The 16427-nt window shown below is 33.3% G+C and overlaps 3 protein-coding genes across 4 annotated transcripts; 2 read left to right on the top strand and 1 right to left on the bottom strand.

Annotated features, from left to right (window-relative positions):
• The first annotated feature begins 414 nt into the window (after positions 1–414).
• LOC130979131 (uncharacterized) lies at positions 415–6250 on the top strand. The gene is made up of 13 exons (XM_057902492.1): positions 415–803; positions 1109–1243; positions 1714–1740; positions 2250–2340; positions 2701–2744; positions 3067–3165; positions 3573–3630; positions 3759–3811; positions 4087–4188; positions 4429–4494; positions 4671–4792; positions 5092–5263; positions 5964–6250. Exons 1-13 carry the CDS (start codon positions 660–662, stop codon positions 6018–6020), a joined length of 1170 nt encoding a protein of 389 aa, XP_057758475.1. The 5' UTR covers positions 415–659; the 3' UTR covers positions 6021–6250.
• Positions 6251–7269: 1019 nt separating this feature from the next.
• Positions 7270–12623, top strand: LOC130980087 (light-mediated development protein DET1). Of its 2 annotated transcripts, none has more exons than XM_057903720.1 (12): positions 7270–7532; positions 8258–8366; positions 8755–9182; positions 9321–9549; positions 9772–9945; positions 10751–10819; positions 10938–10994; positions 11336–11416; positions 11502–11666; positions 11796–11891; positions 12035–12134; positions 12279–12623. In XM_057903720.1, the coding sequence occupies exons 2-12, from the start codon at positions 8292–8294 to the stop codon at positions 12431–12433; spliced, it is 1629 nt and encodes a 542-aa protein (XP_057759703.1). In that variant the 5' UTR covers positions 7270–7532; positions 8258–8291; the 3' UTR covers positions 12434–12623. The 2 variants fall into 2 exon arrangements, with proteins under 2 accessions (XP_057759703.1, XP_057759702.1); XM_057903719.1 differs by having other exon boundaries at positions 11330–11416.
• On the bottom strand, positions 11496–15335 carry LOC130980089 (uncharacterized). Its single transcript, XM_057903721.1, has 3 exons — positions 15049–15335; positions 13433–13655; positions 11496–13304 (listed from the first exon to the last, which is right to left on the bottom strand). Exons 1-3 carry the CDS (start codon positions 15229–15231, stop codon positions 12922–12924), a joined length of 789 nt encoding a protein of 262 aa, XP_057759704.1. The 5' UTR covers positions 15232–15335; the 3' UTR covers positions 11496–12921.
• Between the last annotated feature and the right edge of the window lie 1092 nt (positions 15336–16427).

The following is a 16427-nucleotide window of genomic DNA, read 5'->3' as shown; positions in this document are numbered from 1 at the left end:
AAGTTGCACACTTGCACACTATGTGGCCTGAGTAGGGGGGTGATTCGTCCCCCAAAGTCCAAACGCAGCACGTGTTTCTGTTTGTGGTGTTATAATGCTCGTGGCACTGCATCTGCAATTCTCCATGCCCTACAGGCCTGCACAACTTCAACCCTTTCCCAATCTGGACGGTTCTTCTTTATTCTCTTTTTTCCATTATTTATTATACCGGACTGGACCGGACACCTCCCCCGCAAGGCCGCAGTTATCAAACCGAACCGGACAATAAATTTGGTCAACACATGAGATTACTGAAGATAAACATTTTTAAAATTAAAAATAATTAATATTGACTAATTAAAATTAATTTACGTAACCACATTTGTTTTTAAATAAATTTGAAGAGAAAAACAATTTCACACACTAAAAGTTCCCGTCCAACATCACACGAGGCAAGCGTTGCTACCCTCCAGCTGGACAGTGTAAAAGGAAGAGAGAGAGAGCGCGCTAAATTCGCGCCCTCCTTTTTTGTCTCTGCTATTTCTCCGCCAAGGGAAGGTAGGGGACGCCACCGCATCTTTCGGCGTCTCCGTCTCTACCTTCCCTTTCTTTTTTTCCTTCTCTTTTCTTCTCAGATTTTGATTCTCTATCTCCGATCTACATTCTCCATTCCCTTCCAGATGCCGCTCGCCTCCAATTGTTCGCCCTGCTGCGCCGCGGCTCCTAGAGCCGCCGCAGCTACCGTATCGCAGAGGAGGCCACGGCGTCTGCCTAATGCATGGAGCAATTCCAAGGCTACCTATCCATTTCTGCGACTCTCGGAGGTGCATTTCTCGCGATCTTTCGTGATTAAGCTTTTTCTTACTTCGATAATATCTATGCGTTTTTTAATCTTGCAGTATATCATACTCGATTTTGCAATTTTAGCTTCGCTTATAATATATTGCAACTTTTAACCAGTAGAGACGCTATTGCTATACATAATTTCACATCGCTTGAAACGATTCCAGCTGAAGCTAATATCAGGCTGCTAATTTTGACATTTGAGCTTCAGATTCAGTTGCAAGTTGTCTAATATTTACGATGATACTTGGTTCCTCCCTAGTTATCTCTGTTTTATTTGGTGCAGAATGAGAAGTTCAATGTCTCTCGTTTAGCTGTTACCCACACTAGCTGGCGAGTTAAAGACCGGACCATATCAATGGCGTTAGTGAGCGACACTTTAGGACAAAGGGAAGATGTAGCCAGCTCTTCTAGTATTTTGGTAATCCTCCACTTAGTTTCATGCATTTTTCACGGTTAATTCGTGTGTTACTTTGCTATACTGTGTAAACACTTCACAGTAATAAATAAGAAGGCATAACAACAGAAGAAAATATGTTTATTATAAGGTGGAAGCTCAGGTGCAATCAAATTCACATAAAGTTGATAGATGAGAGCGATTAGATGATTTGACTTATTTGACTAAATTTTCATCTAACGCCTCTTAGACATCAACTTCACTTAAAGTCGACTGCATATGAGTTTCCACCTTATTATAATTATCACTTCACGGCCTGTTTCTGTAATCTCTTTTTCATATAATGAAATTATCTTCAGTATATATATATATATGCTCAACAGGCTGATAGACAATTTGGACTTCTGCTTTACTGATGAGAATATATATATATCTAATTCCATCCAGCATAGAAAGTCGTCGTATACTTGTATTGACATTTTCTTTTTTGGCAGGCATATGAGTTGATTCAAGGTGCAAATGTAAGTATTTTAGTTTCCTGTTTAACCATTTCAAATTATAGAAACTGCTTGTATCTAATTCATCTGGTCCTGTTGTGTTCTATTCGGTTCATTAGGGCATAGCTCTCTGTGAGGGAGTGCTGTATTCGTTTAATTTGTATCTTGTTTAGCTATTTTTTCCCATCCAATGCAAAGGACCCGCCCTCATTGACCTCCATTTACACACATATATCTTCTTATTTTAGCCTAATCAGGTTTGGTTGTTGAAGTTGGCATGACTTACTGCATAAGAATGTTAGAAGTAGATTATGCTCTCTTTTGTAATAGAAAGGACTTTTAGAGAAGAAAAAAAAACCCTAAAAAAACTTAATCTCTAAAAAAGGAACCGAAGTTAGCATTTCATTTTCCTGGTCCTTAAAAGAGGATGGTCCACTTTCCTCATCAACATGATTTTTTTGTATTGCTACAAAGTGGATAAAGTAGCAACTTCTTTTGAAAATACTAATATACAGCATAATTGTGGTGTACAGGTTAGATGGAATTCTGTTCTGGACAAGTCTATACCTGATCCACCGACAGCTGTTTTTCTACATGGGATCCTTGGTTGCAGAAAAAACTGGGGTAAGTGCTGCTTCTTCAATTGCACTTTAACTTATGTTATATATGATATTGTTCATCATTTGCGTGCATATTCCATGTATGTTTATTTCAATCAAATAATTTGTATTATGTGTGTAATAAGACAAGTGACAATCTTACCCTTGGCATCCATACTAAATGACAACAAATGATTAAATTTGTGTCTGGATTTTTTTTATTATTTTGTAATTTGAGAATCTAGATGTAGTGGATATTTGTATTAAATCCTTTTCTATTTAAAATACATGGATGCATATATGGTTCTCAAAAAAGAAAAAATAAAAGAACGGAAAGCATGTTCTGTTAGTTTAATAATTCACTGATGAAAGAATGCTATTGCAGGTACTTTTGCTAAGAGAATGGCCAAAGAGTTTCCAACATGGCAGGTATTTTGCTGCACTTTTTTTTTCGCTAAGCTTTATTGTATTGCTTGACATATAAATATCAAGACCAGGCAATAATTAATCAATTTACCATCTAGAGCAACCAATTTAAAAAATTATAAAGGATCTACTTAAACTGAAAATAGAAGTTACTAAAATGAAATGCTCTTGTTTATTGGTGATTCAATTAAATTAGATCAAGTTTTTAACCTCCTTTATCATGGATTATTTTGTATCATGGGTATCCTAATTTTTAGGTTATAGATATTGCATTATGGAGTTACACAATCTAAATCCTATTTGTTTTTGTTGTATCTATTGGCAGTTTCTTTTAGTAGATCTTCGATGTCATGGGGATTCAGCATCAATCAACAAGAGAGGCCCCCATACTGTTGCCTCTGCTGCTCTTGATGTTTTGAAACTGGTGCCTTCTCTAGCTTATATAATTGATATAGTGATTTTGCTATAGAATGTATATATCAGTCCCTCATTGCCCACTCCTTTACAGTTCAGTTTCTCTGTCCAATATTGGCTTTACATCTTTGGCTCCTTGGATTCTTATTTGAACTAGATTGTACTTTTTTACATTAAAATGTCCAATGACACAAATTATGGGATTAAAATGCTTTACATCTAAAACTAAACCTCAATATGTTTTATGCCTTTATGGATCATTGTATAAATAATGCAAAACCTTCTTGGAATGTGTATTCAAGCTTTGTTGTTGTATTTAATAGATCTTATTTAAGATTTTTTTGGTTTATATTGTTTTTATAAGTGTAATCTGGTTTTGTTGTCTTGGAATGACTTCCTTTTTGTTCTTCTGGATAGGTACGTATGCTAAGAATTACTCCTCGTGTGTTAGTTGGCCATAGTTTTGGTGGAAAAGGTTAGTTATTTGCTGTTTGACCAAATTTTTATCATTTTTGTGTACATATTTTATAAAATTTTTTTCCTTTAGCTCCTTTATATGTTCTTTTAACTTTAGTTTATTCTGCTTTTCATTTCCATTTTTAGTTGTTTTGAGCATGGTGGACCAAGCTGCAAAACCTCTTGCCCGACCAGTGAGAGTAAGCTCAAAGCCTTTTTTGACGCATAATCTGTGTTAATTATATGGCAATATTTTCATGATTGTGTTATGTGGTTATCAAAACAGCATATTGGTTCATCAGTGTATTATCAGATTGGTTGTGTCAAAGATGTAGAAATTGAATGCATAAAATATTTTGGTAAAAAATAAATTGAATAATCTTGCAATAATTATTATAGTTATATTTGAGCTTCTTGCTTGTACTAAAGTGAGTGCCTCTGAGTTGGTTCTTACTTGTTTTTATGCTATATTTAGGTCTGGGTTCTAGATGCTACCCCTGGAAAAGTACGAGCAGGTGGAGATGGAGAGGACCACCCAGCAGAACTGATATCCTTACTTAGTACACTGCCAAGGGAGGTAGATCTTCAGTAGATTTTTTCAGAAGTATTGATAATTTTATATATTACATTATATAGGTGCTTTCTATATATATAAACCAATATGTTATGTTCTTCGGTTGTCTTCTCAGTCACCTATAATGACTTTTCCTTTCTCTTCTTTTTAGTTTATTTTATGTTAATAATTTGACAGAATTTATATTTCTTGGTTCTATATTGTGAGTGAGATTTTATTTATGTGATCCTTTCTTTAAGGAAGGTCTCTTCAAAGCGGGATATTGTCAAAGCGTTAACTCAGCAAGGATTTTCCAATGACGTGGCACAGGTATAGTACTATGCGTACTTTTAATACTAACCACTGTTCAATTTGTGGATGTATTATTTCTTGCTTATGTAGTTTATTATTTCATGTTTATCAATGTGTTTAGTACCATATACATGTTCATTCAACAGGTACTTTATGTCCCTCTAATTTTATAACTTTTATTGTTTTGCATGTAGTGGGTTGTGACTAACTTACGACCTACCAACTCTTTTGGATCACGATCATCAGGGTTTTCATGGGTGTTTGACCTGAGGGGAATTGCAGAAATGTATCAATCCTATGAAGAAACAAATTTGTGGTATTTACTGTGATTTCTCATAGCAATAATAGCTGAGTAGATATTGTAATGCCTCTGACTTATCTAGATTTGGGATGGGGTTCATCCTGCCTTGATATGAAGTATAATACTGAAAGTTCCTGTATTTCTTCCGGTTCATTTAATATATAGTTTGTCCCACTGAAACTATAATTCCATGGTTGGTGTAGTTTACAGATGCCAGGATTAGTGACTTCTTCAATCACATGGAAATTTTAAATTTAGTTTTTCTGAACTAGATTACATACAGAGCCAATGCTATTTTATGCTTCTGTTTCTAGGAAAATTGTTGAAGATATTCCTCGAGGTGTTCACATGAACTTTTTGAAAGCAGAAAGAAGCTTACATAGGTGGGCTCTTGAGGATCTTCAACGAATTCATGCTGCAGAGGAGCTCGCTTCTGAGGAAGGAGGTGGAGTTGAAATGCATGTTCTTGAAGATGCTGGCCACTGGGTATGTTATATGGTGTTATAATTTCAAGTGTATCTCTTTATATGCATATTTTTCACCTTACATGTGTATCCCCTGACATGTCCTAAAATACTCAAATAATGAATAACATAATAGCATTGTTGATTTAGTCCTAAGTTGGCGCTGTGATTTTAGGCTTATTGTAATTGATCCCAAATCCAGATAAAAGGTTGAGTTCCACAGTCAATAGTGAAATTATAACAGATGAATCTTCATGAGCAGCCCCAGCTAGAGAGAAAATGCTTATTTCTTTATGTATTATATTCTTATTGCCAAGTGCCAATTTGTCAACTTGTTTGATATTAGTGAAACTTTGGATAATATGAACTTGAAGGTCGGGATATATTCTTAGCAAACTAATACACTTTCCTTTAATCATCCTTCAAAGCCCTTGACCTATTTTCGGTCTTTAATTCTGTGCATCATAAGTACGTGCTCATGTCTACAAGTTTGTCATTGCTTGGTATATATAATGGTGAAAATAAACTTGAAGAAAAAGTTATTGTTACCTGGTAATTATTTTACCAAGATGCGAACAGAGATAATTACTTTATCAAGACTGGTAATCGTTTATTAGGGTATATATCAATGATGAATGAGGATGTGCTGTGTCTTGCGGAGCTTTTGCATGACCATCTGATTTTTTTTTTGGGTTCAAGGATTTAACTTTGTTTATCAACAGGTACATGCTGATAACCCAGATGGGCTCTTCAGGATACTATCATCCTCTTTCTGGTGAAGGAAGATTTGAATTTCCAAATGTGCACACTGCTTGAGTAATTTATTTTATATCTGGGGTGAACTTGCCTTCAGAGTATGATTTCATCAAATGTTCTATTGTCCTTTTTCTTTTTTACCACCAATACCTCTTGTATATATGCTTTTTCTTCCTCCTCCATCTCCTCCTTATTTTTTTGATTGTGATTTCTCCTTCTGATAATGAAATATACGGGTAGAGTGTTGACCTAAGGTTTAGTTGTTTAATATGAGTTGTGTGTTGACCTGAACATGATTTTTGGGTCTTAACTCTTAACTGTCTTAGAGACACAGAATTTCAATCTGTGTTTCTGATGTACGAAACGTTATATATGTAATGTTTGAGATAATATTGAGCTCTCGATGACTTTTTTAAATTCCGTAATATCTTCCATTCCTTTTTATCCTTATTTATTTATTTATTTTTTGGACAGTTATCCTTATTTATTTAAGAGAACTTTTTTGAATTCAAACCTCTTTTCGCTGTCTAAATTCGTCTAAAAATTAATTTATATTCGCTAAGTTATGTGCCAAAATTGATTCCTGACCATACAAGTGATGTTAAAAAATTTCATCAACAGAGGGGCATTGTTGTTAATGATGGGTTGTTTTAGGTCTTGTAAAGCCGGGAATCCATAAATTTTCTGGAATAGTGGCATAAGGGTAAGACAGTAGATTTAGATTCACACACAAAAAAAAAAAAAATTGGATATTTCAAAAAACATTTTATAAAAATTCATCCACAAACAAATTATGCGAAACTATTTAGAGGGTACATAGAAGTATAAGCATGTATGCATTTAAAAGGATTACTAGATTAATAAGCATAACTATTATTTTTTGGGTGCTAGCATAACTGTGCATTGATTCTTTCAAGTTTCAATATCAGATTAATTAAAATAATGATTATTTTATTTTATTTATACATATTCTTAAATAATTCAATTTAAACATAATAAAAATATTTTATATATAATTAAAAAATAATATTAAAAGAATTTAGAGTAAAACCATCACAAAATATATAATATAAGAATAAAAGAGTGTACAAGAATATCTAATCATATATTTGTAATAATATAAAAAATAAATTTTTTTAAATATATAGCTAAAAAAATATATTCATACATAAATTTAATTAAATAACCGAATAAATAAAATAAAATGATTTATAACGTGAATAGATAAATATTAAAGTCATGATACAAATGGGTGTGATCTTATCCAGAGGAGGTTGGAGGGGAAATGGAGAACGGAAAGAAAAGGAGGGAAATTGTTTGTGGTGTTTGGATGCTCTCTCTCACTCACAAGACGCGTGGACGTGGTGATGTCATACGCCAAATACTCCCTTCTCTTCTTCCTTCTCATTATATTAGCATTACTCTCTCTCTCTCTCTCTCTCCAATCCCCTAATTTCATTTCTCTTCTCGCGACGCCAGTGGCAGTGTGCACAGTGGGTGGTTTCTTCTTCTTCTTCTCTGCTCATTCTTCACTCGTAACTTCTCAACCCTTCCTTCTTTCTTGTTCTAATTGTATCTCCTTTAAATTAATGCTGAATACTCCTACTTTTATTCTGAATATATTCATTTTTTCGCTCTCATTTCCGAGAATCTCAATACTAATTCTCAACGTCTTCCTTTAACAATTGCATCCGTCATCTGATACCCAATGCTCTTGCTATTTCCTAATGCTTCCTCTTCTCTTCCCTTCCGTAAAAATTAGTATAGTTTACCAAATTTCTACGATGAAGATTACGCTGCGCTTTTTTTCGCTGTCTTCCCAATTTCTTTTTTTTTTTCCTACGAGGAAATTACTATTTTGCTCAGGATTTGAGTTTACTTATTTATTTATATGATTTTACATATTATGTAGATTAATGTGATATGCCGAGGGTTATTGATGTGAACTGTGAAGTGTATGGACCATTGATGGATCATTTTATAGTAACTGTCAAGTTCTGAACAAATATGTCTCTAAGTTTTGATTTTGACTTTCAAGGGTGTTGTTATTATCTTTCTCTTTCTTTTCACGGTGGCCACCCTAAATGTTTACTTTTTTGATGTAGAAATAGCATTGCTCTCTTGACATAGGGTTCTTATTCCTTGACTGGAGCCATCGATTTACAGAAAACTTATTATATACTAATGATATTAGAACTAATGGTTCCGTATAAATGACTTGCCTGACATGATAATTTCATTTTCTTTGCTTTGCTTTCAGTACGAATAAGTTTTCGAGTTTGTGAGAAGCTTTAATGTTCTTCAAAAGCAGTAATATTACAGCTAGGATTTTCGATCGTCAGATTTGCACTCCTGCTCCTGGCACCAATGTAATTTCTTCTTGCTACGTATTATATTTAAGATGGTTTCTTCTGTGAATTCTTACAACTTTGATCTTTCTTCGCCTCCTTCTAGTTTACTATGTTATTTGGTGAAGTATAATCAATAATGTGAACACAATTATTAAGGATGATTACCAATATTTATGCTTAGCTACACGAGGTAGTAGGCATTTCAGGGAAGGAATTGATCTTAGTGTTTGTTATTGTTTGTGTTTGTTTTCGTTGTTTTGATAGGAGTTGGGTGGGTAAATGCCGAACTACATCTTAGAAATTTTTCAACTAGCTTGGTGGGAAATTTTGGAATTGCTTTCTTGTTCCTCTGTTGAAGGAACCTGAATTGAATTTAATTTTTGCAGGTGTCATTTAATTCTTGCAGGTTCATTATGCCAGGAAGTTCTATGAAAACTTGGTACCAAGTTACACGGTATACGAGGTTGAATGCCCAGACCATTCATTTCGTAAATTCACTGATGATGGTCAATACCTTATAAGTTTTAGCAGAAATCAGCAAGAGCTGATTGTTTATAGGCCTAGATGGCTTTCATTTTCATGCAAAGATGAAGACTGTGACAACCATGATTTGCCATTGAAAGCAAAGAGATTTGAGAGTTTTTTCACTCAATTATATTGTGTACCACTTGCTTCTTGCAATGAACTCATATGTAAAGACTTCTTTCTTTATATGGAGAGTAATAAATTTGGACTGTTTGCCACTTCTACGGCCCAAGTTCATGATGCACCTGCTGTTGGAGGAGCTGTCCAGGGTGTCCCTTCAATAGAAAAGATAACTTTCCACCTCTTGAGGTGTTTATTCATCTTTCTCTTATATCCACGAACACACGCACATGCATGCACATTTCAAATAAAATAAAAAACCATATTTAGGTTACTTTCTAATTACATCTCTATTCATTTCTTTTTTCGGTTTCCTATTATATATAGGTTGGAAGATGGATTTGTCCTCGATGAGAAAGTCTTCTGTAACGACTATGTTAATTTGGCCCATAACTTGGGTGTGTTCTTGTACGATGACCTATTGGCAATTGTATCACTTCGCTATCAAATAATACACATTCTCCAAATAAGGGACTCTGGAAACCTTGTTCATGTACGTGCTATTGGGGAATTCTGCCGTGAAGATGATGAACTTTTTCTCAATTCTAATGCTCAGGTCAGTCCTTTCATTCTATGCTGTTCGCAGTGCCATTAGATAAATCTACATGTTTTCTTCCTTTTTGGAACATGATGACTGGATTAAAGAATGTTTATCTTTGATAGTCATTACATCCTTCCTCAATTGTTAAGCCATATGAGCTCAATATTTTTATAACTTTTATACTCTGCCAGCACATTTTTATTTGCTGTAGCTCTTTCATGTGTCATTTTTTGACAGGGCATGGCACTTTCTGACAAAAACAAACAGCAGCAGCTTCTTGGGAACCACATTGATAATAACATACACCAAGCACAGCCTAATCCAGGGAATTCTTTTCTAAGTGGTATAAAGCAGCGATTACTTTCATTCATGTTCCGGGGACTATGGAATGAAGAAACCGATGATACCTTGGTTGGTTTTCTAAAGTTAAACTTTGGTTTGCTCTTCCTGCTCCCTTCATGTATTCTCTTGCACTTCTCTTTTGCTTGTGTTTCAGGCACTTCACTATCTTAAGATGACTTGACACGGAAATGGATCTTCTCCATTTTTTTTAACACTTGAGAGAATAAAGTGTGATCTCTCACCTTTAATTCTATAAGTGGGACCAAAATTAAATAGGAGAGAGAGGGCAATGAAGGGTGAGATTAAACACTAGACACCATCCAGTTTTTTTTTCCACTGGAGAGGATCCACTCCCGACATGACACAGCCAGTTTTAAAACCTGAGTTTCTTTTCCCTTTCTTTTCTTCTTGATGCTGAAACTGCTTGCTGAGCAACCACTTATTGACTTTACTATTTGTGCAATTAATAATTGTAAACTAAAAAACACTTTTACAAAGAAGTCCTTTTTACTTTTCACTTGGTTACTCTCCTAACTCATCTAAAATTACCAGAAACTGTTAAGATGAATATATACATGGAAACATTCTAAAATCTGAAACCAGGACCGTATTATACTGTATTACATTCTTTATAGACTATATAAAATGGATATTGGTGGTATAAGTGTATAAAGGACTGCATCTTGATACTTTCTCGAATTTTTATCATTTCCATTTCTTCTAATTTCTATCAGCAATAATTGTTATCATGATTTCACGAGTTTCTGTAACATATTTGGTTACCATCTTTATCTATATTGCTATCTTCTTGGGTCTATTTTTTTTTCAATATGTATAAATTCATTGTTTTTAAAATTTTTCCCCCTATTCACAGAGGGTCCAAAAAATCAGGCAGAAATTTTACTTCCACTTTCAAGATTATTGTGATTTGATTATCTGGAAGGTATGAACTTTGGGATTTATTCACTTCGAATGACTCTTTTATCAGAGCTTTATCATCAGGCAATGACATACAGTGAGTTATGCATGTAACAAATTTTATGTATTCAACTCCTGAACAGGTGCAGTTCTTAGACCGACACCACTTGCTAATCAAGTTTGGCAGTGTAGATGGAGGGGTGAGTTTGCTCCTCTTTTTAATATATATACTAAAAGCATATTTCACGCTTTGAGTGTCAGAATTTTAGCAACAGCGACTTAACTCTTTAACCCTAGATCATAGTATCTCATACAATGTGAGGGACTGACTCTAAATTTTTAATACCCTAAGTCTTTTTGTGCGACTGCTTATATCGCTGACAAGTGACAATTTGATCTTGCTATTAAAATGAGGCAAACTGATGTTTTGGCTGTAGCTGATAAGTCTTGCAGAAATTTTCAATGCGTAGAGTGGAGGGGTACGTACCCTTTGCTGAAATAATATGACAAATGTGTTGATCTTTCATGTTTGAAGCGCCAGGTGTCCCGACATGCTGATACACACCCAGCTTTTGTTGCTGTGTATAACATGGATACAACTGAAATCGTATCTTTTTATCAGGTAAATTTGTTTTTCATGTGCTTTCTCATTGTTGTGTCTTTGTTTCCCCTTCAAATTCCTGACTTGTTTATACATATACTATCAGAATTCAGCAGACGAACTTTATATGCTGTTTGAGCAGTTCTGTGACCATTTCTATGCAACATCAAGAAATTCAATGCATATGAACTTCATATCATCTCATTCAAATAATATTCATGCCCTCGAGCAGCTAAGGAGCATAAAAGATAAGGCAAGCAGCTCTTCACAGGTACATTTTTGTTGTTGGTTGTAACCTTGTGATAGCCTACTCCCTTCCTTGCCCCTTACATAAAAGAAAACAAAAGGCGTACATGGTATGCTGACTTATTCTCTGTAAATTCTGTTTCCCGTTATGCAGTTTATGAAGAAGATGCTATCCTCTTTGCCTTTCAGCTGCCAGTCACTGAGTCCTTCTCCTTACTTTGACCAATCTCTTTTCCGGTTTGACGATAAGGTCTGCTTTTGTTGCATGCATTTAAACATACACATGGACATACGTGCACAAATCTCATGCAAAATGTTCTCCTTTATGATGAAGTTTCAATTTTCGCTTATTACGGTTTATCTTCTTAAAATCTTCTCGTCATTGCATTGCAGCTGATTTCTGCAACTGATAGGCATAAGCAGTCAACTGACCATCCAATCAAGTTCATTTTAAGAAGGCATCCATATTCCCTCAGGTTTAAGATCAAACCAGGTATGCATTTTCCCATGCTCAAAACTTCATTGCCTCCTGGTTGTGTGCTGGCCTGTAATGTGTATATGTAATCCGTTCCACTGTGATCTACCTGCTAAACCTGAACTTGAAAACTTCATTTCACGTTTGAAATTTATTATTTAGGCCCTGAAGCTGGTAGTATGGATGGTCGTGCCAAGAAGATCTCTTGGTTTCTTTTTCACCCGGTTTTGCCTCTTGCTCTCTCTGTTCAACAGACTTTGATCATGCAGCCCCCACTTGTAAATATTTCAGTTGTAAATATTCACTTTCGAAGATGAGCCTACTGCATTGCTTTAATCCGACAGTTACCTGTGACTTTAACTGAATCAAGAGTATGTTTATTCGCTCATATTGTAGTGATTGCTGTGACGAGTGGCATTTTTTTTTTTGTAATTTTGGTCCACTATTAAGTTTTGAAAATTTGAATGAGTCATTGACACATGTATCAAGTAAAACATGTTGAAGCCACTTTTGCAAAGGCTTCTCTTATGTAATTTTTTTTCTGGTATCTGTTGGCACTCATGATAATAGTGCAAAGCTTATGCCTCATACACGTAAATTGACCTTGGTCAAATTAGACCAAACCATTTACAACACAAAACTGAGTTTCTACTACATAACTTGGTACATTAAATTATGCTACTTCTAGGGTTGTATAAGTAGCTCCGCTGGGGGATCAAATCCTACTACAACTACAAGGTCTCACTTCAAAATCCTTCTGCAAAAGCCACCATTGGGATTCAACCTTCACCTAACTCAATTACTTTCATGTGACTAGCACAGAAGGAGCACCAGAAATTCTCAGGTAAGGTTCATTAGCTGGAATATCACCCGCGGAATTTTCTAAAGTCAATGTTTGATTGAAGCCTGACCACTTCATTTGCATGAATCCACTCTTCCTCCATGGACCAATGTGCATTTTCTTCTCTTTCAATGACTTTTTGGCAGCTTCACACATGACTCGAACGATGGCAGTTAAGCATTCTGGCTTCCCGACATAAAATTCTGGCAAACAGGATACAAGTTTCTGGTATGCTTTACCAGCTGTTGCTATCTTAAACTGGTCCCTGAACTCAAGTTCAACTAGAAACGTGATCTGCTTCTTCCTTGTTACAGTGTTTGCTATCACTTCAATAAACTCGTGAGACCCTATAATTACAAAAGCAACAGACCCAATTAAACCTTCATATTAAACATATATCTTTTTTAATTACTTTTAAGGTAATTATGTTAGATGATTATGTAAAAGGTTTTATTCCAAAATCAAACTCATATACCTCCAGGAAACTTTTTTGTGGTTCCCCATTTGGATATCCGAAGTCTTGTATTGAACCCTTTGTGGCAGAGCATATCAACTACTTGTCTTCTGAAGCAGGTGGTGCAATGTGAAGAGTTTGGCTTGAAGCAGCTACAAAAATCTGAAGTCTTAACCTCCTTTATTATTTGACCTACCTCTTGCCTCAATTTCGACCCTGCTGACTGATACCTCTCCATAATTTCCTGAAATTAATAATAAAATTACTTGTCTTAATTGAATCCAACTCTAAATAATAAAGTGAGTGTTACAAAAATGTGATGTTAAAAAGCATTCTCCAATAAAATTGAGACGAAGTCGAAGACTTGACCCGAGTCAACTCTAAGATGACCATGAAACATGCAAACATGGAGTATGGTTAAGAAAACATCCTTTTCGTATTCAAGTGCATAGATAATTAGATATTAGATGTTAGTGGACAAATCAGAATTGTGTATCGTTGTTTGTGGTTTTAACTATCTTTGTCCTTTTGCTATCTGCGGTGTAATTTTAGATTAATTCATACAGAGCCACGTTGTTCATATGCTGATTCCATTTTCATAGATTGGCTTTTTACTTACAACCTCCCATTGTGGAATAATATTCCGGAATATCCACGAGGTATATTCCCATATTTAAATATCGAATAGTTTCATGTGAAAGAGTGAAAAAATTATTTTTATATCATAAAATGTTAGATAATCTATTTATTTTATATTTGAGTTAATTCTCTATCTTTTTTTAACTAAAAATAATGGTCTCTTAACATTCTTATTTTATATTTATTTCAAATAATTTTATTTTAGTTTTTACTTTTATATATATACTAACTAAATTGTCTCTTGGTTTTATTTAGTAAAATTTCAAGTGTAGCTTTTTAAAAAGAAAATTGATTCTGGTCATTACTTTTCATAATTGTCAATATGTACAAGTATAAAATCAAATTTTAAGAAAATTATATTACATGTGCACTAAAAATTGTTTATTAATTAATTATTTGTATAAAATACATATTAGATTATAAATAATATATATAAAAAATATATAAATACATGATGGCTTATTTTTTACTTAAATAACATTTTTTGTTTTTAAAAATATTTTGTTAAGGTTAAAATTTAGAACATATTCTATGACATTTAAAAAATATTTAGAATAGGTAATTATATAGCCTTTTTCTATTTTTGTTGGCATGTATATGAGAATAGGAAACCAATTTCTTCCTATGCTGGCGCTCTCACATTTGTTAATTCATACCCAACCATTGTTGCCTCCTGAGGGTTGGTAATTTATCTTACATCAATTAACGAATCCGATAACTCATTTAACCCCTTTCTTTTTCAGAAACAAAACAACTAAAATCAAATAATTAAATATAGAAAGAAGATAATCTATAGGCTATAGCTGATTAAGATACCAGCTAGTATATGCAAATTCAAATAAAATTTAATTATGCTTAATTTACTGTGTTAATCAAAATAAGCAAAAATAAGAATACTAATAAAATTGTTTTAATTTTGCTTTTAGTTAATTATAAACAAAACCAAAAAAAAAAAAAACAAGTTCCAAAATGAATGATGATGAAGAATCTATGTATACCTGAAGCAGTGCCACCTGAGATTCCCAATACAAGGTTGTTTCCGCCAGCGAATTGCCGCCGGAGTGGCCGCCACCGAGGCTTTCGGAATACAAGAGATCCTCCATAGAAGAGTGACATTCGTATTGTTCTTCTTCTTCATCATCATCCATGAACATGGACACTTTCTCTTCCAAGCTCTCCATGCAAGAAATAATTTGCAAAGGAATTGAAATAATAAAAACAAAAAAGGGTGGAAGAAGAGAAACACAACAAAATGCGCTCTTCTTACAAGAAAATGAGCAACAACACATGGACCTATTTATAGGCTTACAATTTGTAATAAGAATAATGGACGTCAGGTTAGTTAATTAGTTAGTTAAGGGTAAAATTATTAAATAAATAAATGTCTTCACCGTTTTCACAATTTGTAATTTCAAGAATACCCTTATTTGTGTGGTTAATTATTAGTTCTCCAACTCGAATAAAAATGATCGCATTTCGTAGTTAATGTAATGAACATAGAAAACAAAAACATATAAAGTAAGAGATTAGTAAAATAATAAAGCGAGATATTATTTATAATTGAATTTGTAATATTTATTATATGTAAGTTTTATTATCTTAATTTAAGAGTAATTATTTTTTATTTTATTACTTTACTAATTTTATCTTTTTAAAAGAATTCAATCCAAAAAAAAAATTTAAATGAGAAGATTTATAAAATAATAAAATAATAAAATTAATTATTATTAAATTTATAACTTTTTTTTTTATCAAACATAAGTTCTATAATTTTAATTTGAGGATTATTAGACATTTACTTTTTTACTAATTTTTTCATTGCAGAGGAACTCGATTCAATGTGTATATATATATTTAACGTACGTCTCTTTACAATTATTCTTTTCAAATTCATACCTTACTTTAAGTCTTTAACCTTAAAAAATACTAGACAAATATATCATTCACGAAGTGTGTATCAACTTTTAGGATATAAAGGATCCATTTAAAATAAAAACAGTTAAATTCATGAAGAATAGGAACTATCATTATAGGTGCCACTACTGTACACTTTTTTGGATTAATTACCAATTCAGTATTTCAAGAATTTAGCCGCCGATAAAAAAAAAATTTCTAAAATATATTATTAATAAAATAATTTTTTAATAATTTAAAAATACGATAAAAAGAATTAATATATATTATATTTTTTGTAAGCAATAAAAAACTTTTTATATTTAACAAACGGCCAATCCAATAAATTTAAATTTTTGTGGTATTATTTAAATAAATATTTAAAAAATACACAAAAAAAAATTGAAATAAATATGGTCATTCACAATTAAAAAAAATTTACTTAATAAAAAATTATCAAATTTTAAAAATGAAAAGATTTTAT

This window comes from Arachis stenosperma, chromosome 5 (assembly GCF_014773155.1).
Source record: "Arachis stenosperma cultivar V10309 chromosome 5, arast.V10309.gnm1.PFL2, whole genome shotgun sequence".
In the NCBI taxonomy this organism is placed as follows: Eukaryota; Viridiplantae; Streptophyta; class Magnoliopsida; order Fabales; family Fabaceae; genus Arachis; species Arachis stenosperma.
The sequence above is the reverse complement of the archived record's forward strand: the minus strand, read 5'-3'. Positions and strand labels throughout refer to the sequence as shown.

Bases quoted from the DNA above. Each gene is read 5' to 3' on its own strand.
- LOC130979131 (XM_057902492.1), top strand. From the start codon at position 660: ATGCCGCTCGCCTCCAATTGTTCGCCCTGCTGCGCCGCGGCTCCTAGA. The intron at 804-1,108 runs GTGCATTTCTCG...TATTTGGTGCAG, and splicing joins CATTTCTGCGACTCTCGGAG to AATGAGAAGTTCAATGTCTC. The intron at 2,745-3,066 runs GTATTTTGCTGC...ATCTATTGGCAG, and splicing joins AAGAGTTTCCAACATGGCAG to TTTCTTTTAGTAGATCTTCG.
- LOC130980089 (XM_057903721.1), bottom strand. From the start codon at position 15,231: ATGGAGAGCTTGGAAGAGAAAGTGTCCATGTTCATGGATGATGATGAA. The intron at 13,656-15,048 runs GTATACATAGAT...TATTAATTTCAG, and splicing joins CTCAGGTGGCACTGCTTCAG to GAAATTATGGAGAGGTATCA. The intron at 13,305-13,432 runs GTATATGAGTTT...TTGTAATTATAG, and splicing joins CACAAAAAAGTTTCCTGGAG to GGTCTCACGAGTTTATTGAA.
- LOC130980087 (XM_057903719.1), top strand. From the start codon at position 8,292: ATGTTCTTCAAAAGCAGTAATATTACAGCTAGGATTTTCGATCGTCAG. The intron at 10,995-11,329 runs GTGAGTTTGCTC...TCATGTTTGAAG, and splicing joins TTGGCAGTGTAGATGGAGGG to CGCCAGGTGTCCCGACATGC. The intron at 12,135-12,278 runs GTATGCATTTTC...TTTATTATTTAG, and splicing joins CAGGTTTAAGATCAAACCAG to GCCCTGAAGCTGGTAGTATG.